Source organism: Mauremys mutica, chromosome 4, assembly GCF_020497125.1.
Source record: "Mauremys mutica isolate MM-2020 ecotype Southern chromosome 4, ASM2049712v1, whole genome shotgun sequence".
Taxonomy (NCBI): Eukaryota; Metazoa; Chordata; order Testudines; family Geoemydidae; genus Mauremys; species Mauremys mutica.
The window spans coordinates 143,216,886-143,234,002 of NC_059075.1; the positions used below are offsets into that span (position 1 = coordinate 143,216,886).

General features: G+C 46.9%; 1 protein-coding gene across 1 annotated transcript in view; it reads left to right on the plus strand.

Moving 5' to 3' along the window:
- The first annotated feature begins 14,467 nt into the window (after positions 1 to 14,467).
- Positions 14,468 to 17,117, plus strand: part of CTTNBP2NL (CTTNBP2 N-terminal like) — a 139,092-nt gene continuing 136,442 nt past the window's right edge. Inside the window, exon 1 of the mRNA XM_045014093.1 lies at positions 14,468 to 14,616. Coding sequence (XP_044870028.1) covers positions 14,587 to 14,616 — 30 coding nt within the window. The 5' untranslated portion in view covers positions 14,468 to 14,586. The remainder of the gene's footprint in view (positions 14,617 to 17,117) is intronic.

The following is a 17,117-nucleotide window of genomic DNA, read 5'->3' on the forward strand; positions in this document are numbered from 1 at the left end:
CCTCGAAGAGCGCTCTTGCGGCTGCCACTGGCTTCCTTTGCTTGCAAGAGGCAGAGATGTGATGACGGATGATCTCAAAGGAGAATCTAACGCTTTTGAAATCTGGACCCATGCGTAGCCAAGTAACGCCCTCTGCAGCAGCTTGGGGATTCGCTTTATTTATTTTTTTCTGGGTATGATTTTTCTGTACCTAATCTTTATCTGCAAGAATGTTTTGTCTTCTCAGCTCATTAGTGCCAGTGACACAAACTTGTGTTTCCCTGCAGTGGAACTTGTCTGGATACAAACTGGGTATGCGCTTTTCATCACCAATCCCTCCCTTACGTCTAAGGCTATGTCTGCACTGGCAATTGAACAACAAAACTTTTGTCTTTCAGGCTATGTCTACACTACACAGCTTTTAGCTGTGCTGCTAAAAGTCGCACAGTGGAGCCACCGTTTGTCAGCTCTCCTGCTGACAAAAAACTTCACCCCCAATGAGTGGTGTTTGCGTTCTCAGCAGGAGAGTGCTCCTGCCAACAACGCGCTGTTCACACCGGCACTTGTCGCGGCAAAACTTGTGTCTTTCAGGTTGTTGTTGTTTTTTTTTAATACCTCTGAAAGACACAAGTTTTGTCGTTCAATTGCCAGTGTAGACATAGCCTCGGAGGTGTTAACCGCTCCCTTCCTTTGAAAAACAAAAGTTTTGCCGGCGACAAGTGCCAGTGTGAACAGCGCATTGTCGGCAGGAGGGCTCTCCTGCCTGTAACGCAAATGCCGCTCTTTGGGGGTGGAAGAGCCAACAAACAGCGGCTACATGGCGCAAGTTTTAGTGGCATGGCTGGAGCAACACAGCCCTGTTGCTAAAAGCTGTATAATGTAGACAGAGCCTAAATCAAAGGGATTTATTATTTGTCCTGCATTCTGCTAGGCACTGAGAGAGAAAGGGACAGTCCCTGTCCTAAACAGATGCCCAGAGAGAAGAGGGGCTACAACACAGAGATTGAGAAGTACAAGTTAGCTTTGAGACAATTGTGATTAGCAAAATAATCTCATTCCTTGCCCACTGATCTTGCTGTTTGTTCATGAAAAGCCCATTGGCTGTCAAAGGGTGGCTCAATGGAGTGCAAAATGAGGCAGACTATTTAGAGCTGACATGGCATGGCCTTGGAGGCACAGCATGGAAATAACAAAAAAATACTTTGACAATGACAATAATTCTATACAGTGCGGGTTTCCCAGCGCTTTGGGATCTGTTGGAAGCAAAGGAGAAATAGCAATGCACAATATTATTGTAGCAGAGTGACTGCAGTGAGTCTCCCTTTGGATGAGACGCATGAGTCAAGTGTATCTTTTTGCCCCCTCTAACAGGATTTTTGGGGCTAAATATGCACTCTGGAATGGGTGACAACATTGACAGAGTTGTATTTGCAGTTCCCATGGAGCAGGGGGAGAGAGAGAGGTGGACCATTGTGACCCCAATTTAGGCTTCAAATGGGAGAAAATCCTGTCTCTTGAGAGTGCGCTGTCTTTAGCGAGGACTGATTCTCCTCTCACTTCCACTGGTGCAAATCAGGAATAGCTCCACTGGTATGAACAGGGTGACATCAGCAGGAGAGAATTGGGCCTTCCGTTTGTGTGACTGTGTGTATATTTATAACTGAATGTGTGTTACCTGTCAAAGGACAGCTCAGGAACCGGTTTCAGTCCAGCCAGAACCAATTGCCTGACTGCCTTGGAGCAGCCCCCCATGGCATTCTCACCAGTCAGCTGTCTCCTGAATACGTGGTGCTTGGGGTGTGTCCCACAATTCCAACCCTGACCTTTGCTTTTAGCAAGTGGAGAGAAAAGTAGCAGCCTGAGCATCGTGTGCTGGGGCTGCCACAGCAAAAGAACTTTTGGCGAATCTTCTCCCTTAGAGGGTAACGTCATCCACCCAGCAAGCAGCAGCATGACTCAGAGCCCAGGTCTACAGACGCAGGCTCGCAGGGCTCATGCTGTGGTGCTAAAAGTATCTGTGTAGACTCTGCCGCTCAGGCTCTGGAGCCCATCCTTACTCCCCAGGCTTCAGAGTCTGCTCCAGCCCCAGCTGCTGCCACATGGCTATTTTCAGAGCCACAGCGTGAGCCTGAGTCTCTGAGCCACGCTGCTGTGGGCTGCGTAGACCTACCCCAAGAGGCAGGTGCTTGCTAGAGACTGGGCTTTCCATGCTGGCAAGCAGAAGTGCTCAGATTTGTGCCTGCCGTTCATTTGGTGTCAAAAATCATGGCCACCAACAAAAGCCAGGCCTAGGAAGAACTGGAAATAGCTCCTTCAAGATCCCAGGGCTCTTTTTGTAAGAATAGGAAATGACCATTTTGTCTATGGTTCAGAAGGGTGCAAGTTGGATGCTCTCCAGTGGTGGCTGCATTATACTGCTGCTGCGTCCATATCGATTATCAAATGCTTTCTCCTGGACAGAGCGGCACACATTTGACTCACTGCAATGGCTGGCAGCGCCCAGGGCAGCCTGTCATAGGATGAAAAAGTGTGATTTGTGTCCTGATTGCACAAAGACATGGGTGCAGACAGATGGACGGATATATTGTCCACATGCAACCACAGTCAGGGCTGGTATCCTTCTCATGAGGAGGTGCCTCCTCCATGGCTAACATTTTGCATCCAATCAAAAGCAAATGTGTTCGAAGACGAGAATGTGAACAATAAATAAGAGGCCACGTGTTTGATTCAGATCAGAGCCAAGATATCTGCCTAGGGAGAGGACTAATGAAAAACGGAAGAGAGAAGGATACCTCGCAGCCAAGCTAGGGCAGGTAATTTCCAATCTGTTCAGGTTCTCTAGCAATGACTAGGGAGGGAATCAGAGGGAGGGCAATCAGATTTGTCATTGTGACAATTTGCACTGCACTTTGAACTGTGAATCTCCTGTCAGGGCTTGGCAGCAAGGGACTGACTCCGGAAGGTTAGCCCCCTCCCCCAACAATTCTATTAGGGATACGCAGATGAGAGACATGGTAATGAACATCCTGTGGGCAGTTATCAAGGCCGGGCTTGAGCAGAGGGGAAGGGGTGTTTGCTTCTCTGTTTTTTAAGCAGCGGGGCAAGCGCTGTTTTGTTTTTCCCTAAAGGGACAGAACACCGCCAGCATGCTCCTTTCACAGCAGGTTGGAGATACCTGACCAGTAAAGCACAAACTGGTCTTCCTATATTTAAGGGCCATTTTTGAAAAAGAAATAGTTTTCCTGCTCTAGGATTCCGTAGTTTCCAGAAGAAACTTCCCTTGAGCAGAGCCAAGATCAGGGCCGGCTCAAGGTTTTTTGCTGCCCCAAGCAAAAAATGTGCTGCCCCAAGCTCCGAGAGCACAACTGCCCAAGCAAAAAAAAAAAAAAAGAATGGCCAGTATGTCGCTCCTGGAATTGTGCTGCCGCCCCAAGCACGTGCTTGGTTTGCTGGTGCCTAGAGCCGGTCCTGGCCAAGATTTTAAGAGCATAAACCTTTTCTCCAAAGCCCCATAAATTAATCTGAAATTTGCTGTTGTCTTTTTGGCTACAGTGTTGCGACTGGAGTGGTTCTAGAGAATGCATGTGATGTGATTGTGGACTCGGTTCCTTTCCAGTCCATGTGGTGGATCTCCAGAGCATGCAGCTGCAGAATATACAATAGAGACATGAGATCTGCCTGAGCTGTCTCATTTGGAAGAATTGTACCCTGGGATTGCAAGGTGGCACCAGTGAATCATAAAGTCCATTCCGGTTTCACCGAGGGATTGATTTCATTCTGTCTGCAGCTCTTTTTTGGGGATCCATTTAGACCAGTATACTGTTGTGTTCATACATGTCAGCAAATGGAAAAGTACATGACACGCTGGAAGTACAGCTGCTCCAGCCCCATATCATGTATCGTGACCACTCCATGGCTCACGTGTGGTACATACACACAGCCCATCACCATTGTATCTGAGCATCAACTTGTCTTGTGTGTGTTGTACTCTTTTCACTTTGCTGACATGCTTGAAGCATGACACCAAATGCTATAGTCTCTCCAACCGGCTGGAATCAAACCTTATGACGACTGTAAAGATGACTTGACACAGGAGCTCATGCAAGAGTTACAGGATCTTTGGCCAGCGTGTGATATTTGGTGGAGAGAACCAGGTGGGATAATCCATCCTGGAAACAGGCATGTGGATTAATCACTGTGACCTGGGCACAAAAATAAATAAATGTGTTTTGGATCACATCATCCACGTTTAGGATGATATTTCTCTGGATATGGTCTGGGGAGTGGGTAACTGCGGAGAAATGTCCATGTTTTAAAAGGGTAAAATTTAGCCTGTGCATAAAATTGCACGTGCAGTAGCACACCATGCAGCTGGATGCAAAAATTGGGTAGCTGTGTATGCAAATACATGGCTAGGTGCAAAAGTGGGCATTTTCACAGGAAAATTTGGTGTTTAACTCCCCAACCCTTCCAAAACAGTTTAATCAGTAGGGGGTTGAATTCAAGACCTTAAGCAACAAAGCATAAAATATGACTTCCTCTAAACCCTCCATTAAATAGTAGCAGGTGGGAATGGGTGACAGGCAATAGATCACTTGATTATTACCTGTTCTGTTCATTCTCACTGAAGCACCTGGCATTGGCCACTGTTGGAAGACAGGATACTGGGCTAGGGGTACCTTTGGTCTGACCCAGTACGGCTGTTCTTATGTTCAATAGAAGTCTGTTATCTTCTATGCAGATGAGCCACGAGAGGGGGATGTGTCATATTATGCAAATATGTAACATCTGCAAGTGAAGATCCAGTAAATGCATGAACAAATTAGGTATGCGATTTTGCAAATCAGGCTCTTAGTTTCTACTTACACATATGTAGTCATATCCTACAGTCATTAATCAGGAAAAATCGTCCTTCAAGTTATAGGGTCGTTTGTTTGAGTAAGGACTAAAGTCAGTCCCGGAACTGGTCAGACCCTCAAGAAAAGTGAGAGGTTCTAGTGCTGCAACTCTTCTTTCCCTGCAGCTCCTGCCAGTGAAATACCAGCAGAATATGCAAAATCCTACACCAAAGCACTCGCTCCCACGGCAGGCTGCACGTGCAGTTATAAATGCCGAATCTTCAGCCTACACCTATGTCTGGCCAACAGACCATTGTAGCTTGAAATCAAACTTAATTAAACCTTGTTTACCATTTTGAATTAGTGAGTTAATGAATATCATACCTCTGAGGCATCCATCTTGGTCAAGTACATTGTGCCTCACAGCTGTTGTTTTTGTCTGGATTAGGTTTGCTCCAGTTTGTATGAAGACATCTACAAAATAATAAACCCAACACTTATTTGATTCTAAAAAAATTATAACATTTTTATTAGCTTCCAAGAAATTGGGTTTTCTACTTTTTGCCTTGGCAATAAAAGTTGATTTGTTCTACAGCTCCCTGATAGAATATTTGGGCGCCAGCATTTACTTAAATCTAATGACTCTTCTTAAAAGACATTAAGGTTCTCTCCTGAGTGCAAATGCATCAGGTCTTTTGAAATTACGTACTGATTACTTGGGTTATAAATGTGGTCACACCTCTCCTATTAAATTTTACCCGCATAAACAATTCCAAAGTGTAGCCGCATACTGCTGTACGGTTATTTATATCCACTTTATTAAGGTTATTTTTTCAGCAATAGTACTGCTTCTAAATCTGCCTGGATTTATTTAGTGCCAAGTAGCATAGAATTCAGTATGTCATGCAGAAGCATTGCTTGCCCTGTCTGTCTCCTGCCACCTGACTTTATTTAGTGCTGTGAGTGATGACAGGGAGCAAAGAGACACGAGATAGACTTTTTTCTGAGAGAGCTTTCAGCCACCTTGCTCTATTAATATTTTTTTTCCCAGACCACCTTTCATTCCTGGGTAAGAAGCAACATAGCCACATTCACAATAGATGCCCATTCTTCTGATTTATCTTGCAATAGTATGTGGATTTCTAGACCAGCTCGTGGCCCCACCTACTATCATTATTATTATTATTAGCCGTATTACATTAGTGCCCAGCGACCCCAACAGAGATCAGGCCCCATTGGGCTAGGCAAGTGTATAGTAAGAGACAGTCCCTGCCCTGAAAGCTGAACGGCGCAGACATGGTAAGCGACCCAGCTGGTCGATGGCTGAGGCAGGAACAAAACCCAAGTCTCCTGTCTCCTAGTCCTGTGCCCTATGTACTAGACCATGCTGCCTCTCACAATGCGCTAGGTGCTGTACAAACATACAGTAAATCATGGTCCCTGCTCCAAGAGCTTTCAAAATAAGTAGACAAAACACGAAACCAATCAGAGGGCCAGGGCCAGAGGAGGAAGAGGGGAGAACGAGGTTAATATAATTATGGGATGCTTCAGCACAGACTAGCTGTGTGCACAAGTGCAGCCGGTTAGGGTATGACAATGCTACAAAGAAAAACCCGCAGTGCCAAGTCACAGAGCCTGGGTCAATTGGCTCAGGCTGAGGGGCTAACAGCACCAATGTAAATGTTCCCACTGGGGCTGGAGGCCAGGCTGCAGACCAAGCAGGAACGATGACACTGCTGTTTTTGGCCGCCCAGCCCAAGCCCGAATCAATTAACCCAAGCTCTGAGACTCAGCACTGAGGGATTTTCTTTACTGTGTAGACGTACCCTCTGTAGCAGCAGCGGCAATTAGCAAGACTTGCACGTGGATGGCAGTTTTCTCTGCAGAGGTGAGCCCTAAGAAAGGGTGAATAGGTGGCTGGGAGCTCTGCTTGCTCATAAGGGACCAACCTGTGGACCCCCCGTGATGCTTGAACTCTTGGGCTGAATCATCTGCAACATTTTCACAGTGCAGCAGTGTTAGTTAGGCAGGCCTCATCCATCACAGTAATGATCCCTAGCTCCTCTATAGCACTGTTCATCAGTCGATCTCAAAGCGTGTTTATCCTCACAGCACCCCTGTGAGGCAGGGCAGGGCTGTTATCCCCATTGTACATGGGGAACTGAGGCACAGAGATGCTCGGTGACTTGCACAGGGTCACACAAGGAGTCTGTTGCAGAGCAGGGAGTTGACCCTAAGTCCTAGGCTAGTGCTATTATAAATTGAGTTGCTCACACTTCTCTTTTTTACTTGTCTGGCCACAGCTGGAATTAAGGGAGTAACAGCGTGCCCCGTTTTGTCTGGTGACCCCACATCTTTGCATAGCAAACACAGTTTGTAACAACTGCTTATGTAACTAAACAATATTCCTGGGCAGTAAGCCTACCAATGAAATGACAGGAGGTCAGGAAGTCTATTTGATGTTATGCAGGCTACTTCCAGTTATCCAGCAGTGTGTTAAGGAAAACATTTACCTTTACTCCTCATAATAATCATCTTCCATTTCTAGCTAGAAGACTTTGTCAGGCAAAACACACTTACCTTGAGGTAAGGTTTGCTGAGTAACTTCCTCAGGAGTAAAAACAACGAGGAGTCCTTGTGGCACCTTAGAGACTAACAAATTTATTTGGCATAAGCTTTCGTGGGCTAGAGCCCACTTCATCAGATGCATGAAGTGAAAAATACAGGAGCAGGTATAAATACATGGAAGGATGGAGGTTGCTTTACCAAGTGTGAGGTCAGTGTAACAAGATCAATTAACAGTAGAATACCAAGGGAGGAAAAAAAACATTTGAAGTGGTAAGAGAGTGGCCCATTGCAAACAATTGACAAGAAGGTGTGAGTAACAGTAGGGGGAAATTAGTACTGGGGAAATTAAGTTTAGGTTTTGTAATGACCAGGGGCAGCTCTGTTTTTTGCTGCCCCAAGCACGGTAGTCACGCGGATTCGCCTGCCGTGCCATCGGCATCCCCACCACCAAATTGCCGCCGAAGCCGCGGGACCGGCGGACCTCCCGCAGGCGTGCCACCGAAAGCCACCTGCCTGCCACCCTCACAGGGACCAGCAGGCCGCCCCCCATGGCTTGCCGCCCCAGGCACGCGCTTACTGTGCTGGTGCCTGGAGCTGCCCCTGGTAATGACCCAACCATTCCCAGTCTTTATTCAGGCCTAATCTGATGGTATCCAGTTTGCAAATTAATTCCAGTTCTGTAGTTTCTTGGTGGAGTCATTTTTTGAAGTTTTTTTTGTTGAAGAATTGCCACTTTTAGGTCTGTAATTGAGTGACCAGAGAGATTGAAGTGTTCTCTGACTGGCTTTTGAATGTTATGATTCCTGAAGTCAGATTTGTGTCCCTTTATTCTTTTGCGTAGAGACTGTCCGGTTTGGCCAATGTACATGGCAGAGGGGCATTGCTGGCACATGATGGTATATATCACATATCCTCAGGAGTGGATCTGCGTCCCCAAGTATTTTTAGAGATGTAGCCAATCTCAAAGGAGGGTAATGTCCTCCACCAGCGTGACAAGGCAGATAGTGCCAGCGTGTTGGATAGCAGTGGGGTGCAGTTCAAAATGTGAGGCTGAGCCCCACTGTTTTTTGTTGTGACTTCAGCCAAAATGCCTGACCTCCGTTGTGCTGAACTGATCACTAAACTGGAAGCTCAGTGAGCATTGAAGGTTGAACTTCTGCCGTTTTGCTCCTCTCTAACCTGATTGGACCATGTTAAATTAACTGGGCTTTCTCCACGAGGGCCCTTCAGCTTTGGAATTCACTCCCACTTTGGTCTGAAATAGACCAAGTTTGCTGACTTCCAGGATAATCTGCAAAGCAATTTGTTTTTACTAGATCTTTTGGGGAGAGGTGTGTTGCGTGAGGGATAGTCATTCAGAAGTTGTGGGGGCGTATTCATTCATTCTTTTGATCCAAGGGTTGGGTAGCTGTGGCTGACGTGATGAGATTTGATCTTGTTGTGCTCTGTAACTTTAAAGGAATGTCATAAATCTAAATAAATATACCTGGAGATGACGTGACAAGTTCAGCAGGACTGCGCTCTCACACTCTCTCATTTGTCATCTTAGGACCTGAAAAAGAGGTGTCAGCTCCTAAGATGCTACTGCTCTCCAGTAACCTTATATCTTTTGCCTTATATGTGTTGTGATTTTTGAAATACTGGGAAATATGCCTTTGAGTTCATCAGTATGGAGCTCTCGGGGAGATAAGCAGAGCACTCAAGGCAAAAATACATATATAAAGTCTCCTTTTTTTCCCTTCCAGATGGTTTGCATTATGATCTGACAATTTTAGGGCTTAAGAAAATTGAAGTTGAAGAACTAATTTGACTGTGCTGTGTGACTCCGGGGAAGCAGATGGCTCGGTCGATCAGATCAACGATCCATCTAGGCCAGTGTCTTGCTTCTGGAAGGGGTCAGTACATGTTGTTCCAAAGACATAAATCTCAGGAAAATAAGAAATGCACCACGATACGGGGAAAGTCAGGCACGTTCCTGGGTAGGCTTTTCAACCCTAAAAACAAGATATTTTCGGATTATTTTTTTATTATTTCTCACCAGTGAAGACATCCACTAATGAAAACTCAGTCACATAAATATTGAAAGGGCAATAATATGAAGGAGGGAGGAGCATTATTACCCATGGGACAAGTCACTGGAGTTAAATAAAGAATTCAGTGAATTAACATGGAAAAAATCTATTTAGGTGGGAGGGCTTCCTTGGAGGTACAGAATGACCAGAGCAGGGAAGAATGTGTCTAAGTGGGTGATTTGGGTGGAGGTTCACAGGTGCACCCTCTTTCCTGGTACATGTGGAGGATGATCTAGGTGGTCTCTTCCAATCTGATAAATCACAGATGATTTGCTGCGTGGCTGAGATTGTCTCAAAAAGCAGATCAAAGTAAATAGTTCCTTAAAGGGACAAGCAATTAACCCCCAATAGGCAATGGGCAGAGATCAAGTGTCACCATGGCATTTCTTGGGGAGAACCTCTGAGAAGATGAGATGATGGGGCAGAGCTGGAGTAAACTCTGAGCCCTTGAGTACGGCTGCTTGCATGTGATGGACGGGCAGAGGGGGTTCTGCAAGGCTCTGCTTGTAGTAGGCTTGGGGCAATGAAGGAAAGACAATGGGGTTGATTCTTGTCTCTCTTGGGGTGGGCCAGGTGAGGACCGAGAAAGGTAGACAAACAGTTAAGCGGTGTGCAGCCAGGGTAAGCCACTAGAGGAGCACCGTGGCTGTGCAGCCTGGGTAATGTGGATAAAAATGGGATTCCTTTCTCAGCACTTCTGCAGACAGTGTGTGTCTGGGGATCTTATTTCACCCCGGAGTGTGAAGGTATCTGCAGCTGGATAATGGCTGCAAATGCGTGTTGCAGACAGCGGGGACCCTGCTGCAAACCTGTGGCCCCAAATCCACAGGCTACAGGATAGAAAGAAGCATTTGCATCAGAGTAACGTGTGTTCTCTATCTGCCAACATGAAACTGTCGGCACCACATTACCTTGGATTTGGGAGGGGTGAATTTGAAGACACTGCCCCATTCCTCTGGCATGGGAAGTGCGGTGGAGGAGAGAGAAAAATTATACATAATATCAAACCAGAATACCCAGTGGTTTATTTTACATTTTTTAACAAACATTTCCTTGAAGCCCGTTAAAATTAATAATATCTTTTTCTCTCCCCTCTAAGGGGTGGTGTTCTGTATATAAATTAGCTCTTAAATGAGTGGCTCCTCACTGGATAAAAGCCATGATTACAAACAGTGTGTTGCTTAGCACTTGTTGCTAAGCTACAGGAGAGCAAAGGTTCCTTTGGCTGAGCAGCACTCTTCCTATCATAGCAGGTTACGCAGATGTTGTATTAAGAAAAATGATCTGGAGTTGGAGTTGGCAGGGGGTTGGATGGAATTATTGCAATGATGTATTTTTCTCTTCAGCTAAATATAAACTAGTTTTTTATACTTCCCAGACTACCCAGAATTGGAAGGGGAGGGAATGAGAGCAGAGAGAGCTGTGTCAGAGATCATAATACAGTGGCTGTGACCTTGCTTATTTTCATCTTTGCTTTTTTGTTCCCCGATAAACCAGACATTTACCTCTACTTATTGCAGGATGAGTAATTTATGGCAGGTGCTTAGGGTGCTACAGCCGCCCCAGAGTGGTGTGTAACTCAGCTGACATATATACATACATAGGGCATTAGAATGTCTTTGTTTCTTCATGATGGATAAGCCAATGAGTAACAAGTGGTTGCTGGGTCAAGTACACTAAATGCCAAAAGAAGAGACAAGTTAGTGAAACAGGAATTCTGCTGGATCCAACTGCAAGTGAGTTGTATGCAGACACATGTTAGAGCCAACTAGATTATCCTGTCATTTTGGGCAGAGCTCAGCCCTGTGCAGACAGACAGCACAAAGCACATGCCCCACATAAGCCCGCCGAAGCCCTCAGGGTAAAATACTTCCTTTATGCTCAAATCTTTGCAGCATATGTGCTGCGTGCCTTGGGTGGCATGTGATCAGGATTCATCCCCGAGTTTGATCTCTACACCCAGTGAACCAGCTCAAGAGGAGAGAGGAACACCAGCCCAGGCATGTTTTCTGTACCTCCCCCAGCACTGCCACATCCCATTGTGTCAGTGTAGGGACACATTAATATTCAACGGGAGCATTAAATGTGCCTGTACCAGCGGTGGGGGATGCTGAGACGGATACCAACACCCTTCAGGTCGAGTCCCTGGAAAGGCTGGCGTAAGGGGGCTTTTAAGCAGTAAGTTTGGAATACTTAACGATCTCTGGAATGGAAGATTTAGATCCCAGCAGGACTCACTCAGCCCTTCGACCTGCTGTAGATAAATTGAGCATGGACACAATAACCTGCATGGGATTAATCAGGTTTGTCCAGGGCTATGAGTTGGACATCGAGGATCCTGTGTAAGAGCTGGGGGACAGTCCAGCATAGTTGACCAAACACCTCCCTTCCCAACAGTGCTGTGCTGTGCACTGGCTGGGGTGCTCCCTCACAAAGCATTTCATTGATACGCAATGAAGCACCTTGGGATGAAAGGTGCTCTCTATAAATGTCTCTGTTGACTGAAGGAAACAGCCCCTGGACTTAACAGCTCAGAGTAGGAAGACGTGTGTCCCCTGATTGATTCGCTCTTGGGGCCATTTCATCTAGAGCTCACGCAGTTGGCAAAAATATTTCTCCAGAGGAGTCTCTCATGCCTTCCAAGGAAAGGGAGGGTACATGGTGTACATGGCCAGTATGGGATCCAGTCCTGTGCCTACAAGACCAGGGAGCATTTGCTAACATACATGCTGGAGAAAACCCCACAGTGAAATTCACTAGCTTTGGGCTTGAACTTTAATCTAGAGTAAGTGTCAGCCTCTGGTCCCTGGAGCCTGCCTTACTATCTAACATCTCTAAGATACGGAAAGAGAGACTTCCAGCTGAGCGTAGCCTCTAGATGCCAAGGGCCTGCCCCGCTCCCACTGTAGTTAGGGGTTTTGCCTTCTTTCTTTCTTGACTACAGCAGGAGCAAGCCCTATGCCAAGAAGAGGTTCTTTTACAACTCAGGCTGTCGTTTGTACACTGCTTGCAAAAAACGAATAGTAACGTTTTGCGCTCAAACGGCTCTCTACGGGCCGCCTCCCACACGGCTGAATTCAGTGCCGGTTTTGCCATGGACTTCGGTGATCAGAGCTCTGTATAAACATTCACTAAGCAAGCCTCACTCTGCCCAGGGAAAGTTGTTGAGTATTATCCCCAGTTTACATATGAGGAAAGCGAGGCACGAACAGAGTTTTTTTGAATGACCTGCCTAGGTTGCACGAGAAGCTGCTGGCAGAGCTGAGAGTAAAACCCAGGACTTCCAATCATGTGCCTTAGGCCACCAGACCACGCTTGGCTTTCCTCGGGCCTAATCCTGCGATCTGTAACAATCCCCCAGTGGAATTTAGTGGGTGAAGGTTCAGATCCTTAAAAGGAAGGGACATCTGGGAAAATGTCCTTCAATGTATTTCATGTGATTCGTAAGCTCCTGTTGAGTTCCAGACCTAGACATGCACAAAGGAAAGACAGGCCTTGCCTCAAAGAGCCTACAGTCTACGTACCATGATCAGTCCCTGAGGACAGGCAGAGCCCGCTTTGTATTGCTCTCAGGCTACCCACTGTGGCCAATGCCCAAATGGAGGGTGATGGTATTTCTGAAGGGGGGGCTTTTTCCAAGTGCGCACAACATGCAGAGCTTTGGAGGGGGCATAGAAATAAGAAAATATGAAAAACTGAGGCCTCTGGGATGACTCTTCTCCTAGCCTCTTTGGCTGAGAGATTCGCAATAGCATTGTAAACAGAAATGTCCCTTCATTGTCTGGGGGAGAAAGTGAAATCAGTGATACTTTAAATCAATAATGCAACAAGAATTACCAGGAAAGGAAGAGAAGAACAATAAATGAACTTGAACATCAGACACTGTGACTCACTCTCTACCTAAATCGAACAGCCTGGCTCTGTGGTGTTATTTGGGGTGGGGGGAGTTCCAGCTTTATAACAAGAAAAACAATAGAGCTTTTCTGCTGTAAGGGGGTCCCTGCTGCCTGGGAGAGGACCGTGCCCTAAGTATGGAAATAACTTTAACACCCAGAAAGCAGGGAGCGGGGAGGGTGCATTGAAGAAAGCACATGAGTAGCTACTCACTGGTTTTCTGTATTGTGACTAAGGCAACAGGCCAGCTGAACTGCTGATTTTTTCCCTAAAGGCTTTTGTGTTATTGTCTCTAATGTGGTGGTTGTTGTTTTCCTCTGCAGTAGATAAATTTCTTTCCATGTTTTCAGAATTGAATCACTCTCACAGAATCACAGAGGCAGTGTAAGCCAATGGGTAGGGCACTGGGAGCTCAAGACACCTGAGTGCTGTTTCCTGGTTTGCTGTGTGAGCTTGGCCAAGTTGCTTTGCCTCTTCGTGACTCAGTTTCTCCATCCGTAAAATGAGGAGATTGATACTTATCTTCCCTTTGCAGAGTGCTTTGAGATCTAATGGATAAACAGCACTACAGCAGAGCTAAATATTATTACAGAACCTGGACTTTTCCAACTCCCGCTCCCTGCCAATGCAGCATTGTTCCTTAGTAATCATACTGAAGCAAAATTACTGTAACTAATATCTGCAGTTCACCAGTGGGAGGGAGATGCCCACAGCTCCATGTCTGATTGTAAATGCCACTGCAGTGCTGGAGCTGCAGGGCTGAGGCATGGCGCTCTCAAATCCCAGTCTATGGGGAAAAGCTAGCCCAGGCCAGTTCCATTGACATGATTTAGTATGTTGCATACTCAGAGTTCCACATAGCCTGTGTTGCTGCTTTACTTGGAATGTATCTGTGTTCTGACGGTACAAATCTTTATGGATTTCTACTGCAACTGTATTCCTGAAAGGGCCTGGGCACTTTGCAGAAGGGTCTCACAGCTTTCTAGATTCTGTCTTTTAAAAATATGCTGGGGGGGAGCTACTAGGGAAAAAGCAGCTCAAGGATGAATTTGTATGCTCAGCCTCTTACTGGGGAAATGACTATAAAGCTCATGTTGGTGCTTCCTTTCTTGGCAGGCATTGTGCAGGATGAATCTTGTTAAGATGACAATAAACCAAGGTTTTACACCATTCACTGAAGGAAACAGCCCCTGGAGTCATCATCAAACCTGAGAAACGCACCTGGCTAGAGCAAGATGAACATAAGAGACGCAGGCTCAGAACAGGTAGGATTCCAGATGCACAGAGTGCAGACAAGCGGACATGTTTCTGACCTGCTGATTTAGCAGGTTTAACCCCCAGTCCCACTGCGTGGCTGCAGCTTTCTCCTTCCCATCAATTGGAGAGAAAACAGTGCACTATATAATTGTCTGACTGAACCAACAACAGCAACGTGTAATGTCCTAGCTTATGTGTGCGCAATACTGCTTTCTAATGGATGGGGTGCATGTGCGCATGACTGCACTTGCACAATACTGCCTGTGTGTATTAGCATTGCCAATTTTGCTTGGACGTATTCCTGGAGGTTTCATCGCATGACATAATCTTTACTTAAAGATTAATCTTTAATTCTTGGAGACTCCAAGGGAATCCTAACCTGTATGTTCAGGGACTGGGTACATTGTACTATTTTGAGGGGGCAGGGGGATGCATCTGTCAGTCCTTATAGACCCCCACACGCACCCAAAGTCATCCCAGATACTAACAGGGTTTGTCTCTGCTCAGATAGAAGTGCTGTTTTACTGTTGAGTACGGCATTTGTTCCTGGGTTAATGCCTGTTGTGGAAAGGAACCAAGGGAGTTTGCAGGTAGCTGGTGGCTGTGATGTTTTGGGGTCACCAAGACTTGCAAGGGGTTCTGTCACTGCCTGTCTTATAACTTTGGGTTCCTTAATGCTATGCTGCTCTGGGGGCTCAGTATCCTGACAGCCATGGCCAGCCCACAAACATAAAGGTCTCGCTCTGGCTTCCACCAGCCTAGTTACTCCTTGTAGGGTGTCCCCAGGAACCCTTCTGGTCTCAAATCACCCCAAATCTGTCCTCCCCCCGAGTTCTTAACTGCCAGACACTTGGGCCGTTCCCCTCTGGTTGGTCACCCGCGAAGGCATGAAACCTGTTCCCTTTGGCACCCACGGTTTGCACAACAGCGACCTGCTTGGGGTAAAAATAAACGAAATAAAGAAAAATCACGGAATCAGAGATGAGATAGTGAGGAAAAGCAAGTTACACAGCAAATAAACATCAAGATGCAACTTCCGGCTTTACCCCTCTATACGAAATAAATTTCCGCATTGCCTCTGAACAATTTCCCAGTGTATCCCCCTGTCCTAGAGGGGATCCAGCATTTCCACAGACAGCTTCCCTCTTAGAGGCTGCACCCAGATACCTTTCACTGCAAATCCGTTTCCTTTTAATAGGTTTTAAAGGTGTTTTTTTTCTTTCTCCCAGACTATGGTAATTCATGGTTATTCAGAGAAAGGGGATTGGGCCAGGGGGATTATCTCTTGGGGCGTCTCAGCGCCTTCCCATTACCTGTAATGGCCCATCATTTGTCCTTTCCTGGGTTGGTATTTGCATCTGGTTTTGTGTAAACACCTGGTTTGGGAAGAGTTTTTGCCTGCTGTGAGGTGTATTTCAAATTGTAGTACGGGTCATGAGGACAATAGTCTATGTACACAAATACGCTGATTCATAACAACTGTCTGTATCCATATCCCATAATGACCATCAAGTTTGGAACATTGGAACCTTTCATAAGACCTCACCCAACATACTGTATGCAAAGTAACACTGTATCCAACCACTTGATTCAGTTGCTTATTCTTTGGGGTTCAGAACCCCTGAGGGGCTTTATCAGGCAGGTGGCTTGGGATTTCAGAATCACTCAACCAGCCTGTAGGTGCCCTCACCACGTGTGCAATGCTGCCCTCTAGTGGATGGGATAGAGGGATGAGGGGCGCTGTAAACGTGCGGGACTTATCCTGTGGCGCCTCCTGCTGGTCGTCTCAGGGAATTAGCTCTTTTCCAGCTTGGGCGCCCTCTTCAGGCCGGTGTCCCGCTTGTCGCTGGCCCCGTGTCCCTCCCGGATCCCGGTGCCCCTTGACTTTGGGGTGCTGCCCCCTGGCAATAACCCCGCAGTCTCAGGGACTCCCCACCCAGGGGAACCCCCAACCTTCTATCACCACCTTGCCTCAGTCGTGGGCTACTGCCAGTCACCATCTAGCCCCCGCACACTGGGGCAGACTGCAGTGTAAAAGCCGCTCATCATAGGCAAGGGGGGTTTGGACCTGCTGCCTCTGCCTACCTGTGGGCTGCTCCCTGCAACCCCAGGACCTAACTGGCCTTCCACTAGGCCACAGCCTGGGGGATTTCCAGGCCAGAGCTCCCCAGCTCCCTTGGCCTTCCCCCAGCCCTGCTCCACTCCAGCTACCTTCTCTAGAGCCTAGGCAGCCAGGTCCCTCTCTCTGAGGCAGTAGAGAGTGTCTCTCTGCTCCTGGCTTCCCTGGCTTTTATAGAGCCAGCTGCGACCTGATTGGGGTGTGGCCCCAGCTGTGGCTGCCTTCCCCAATCAGCCGAGCCTATCCCCCGCCACAGCCCTCTCCCAGGGCTGTTTTAAGCCCCGCAGGGCAGGAGCGGGGGTGACCACCCCGCCACAGGCGCATATACTAGTCAGTCTAAATTCTTCAAAATTTCAATTTTTTTCATGAAAATGTGCTGCTGTTTGCGTT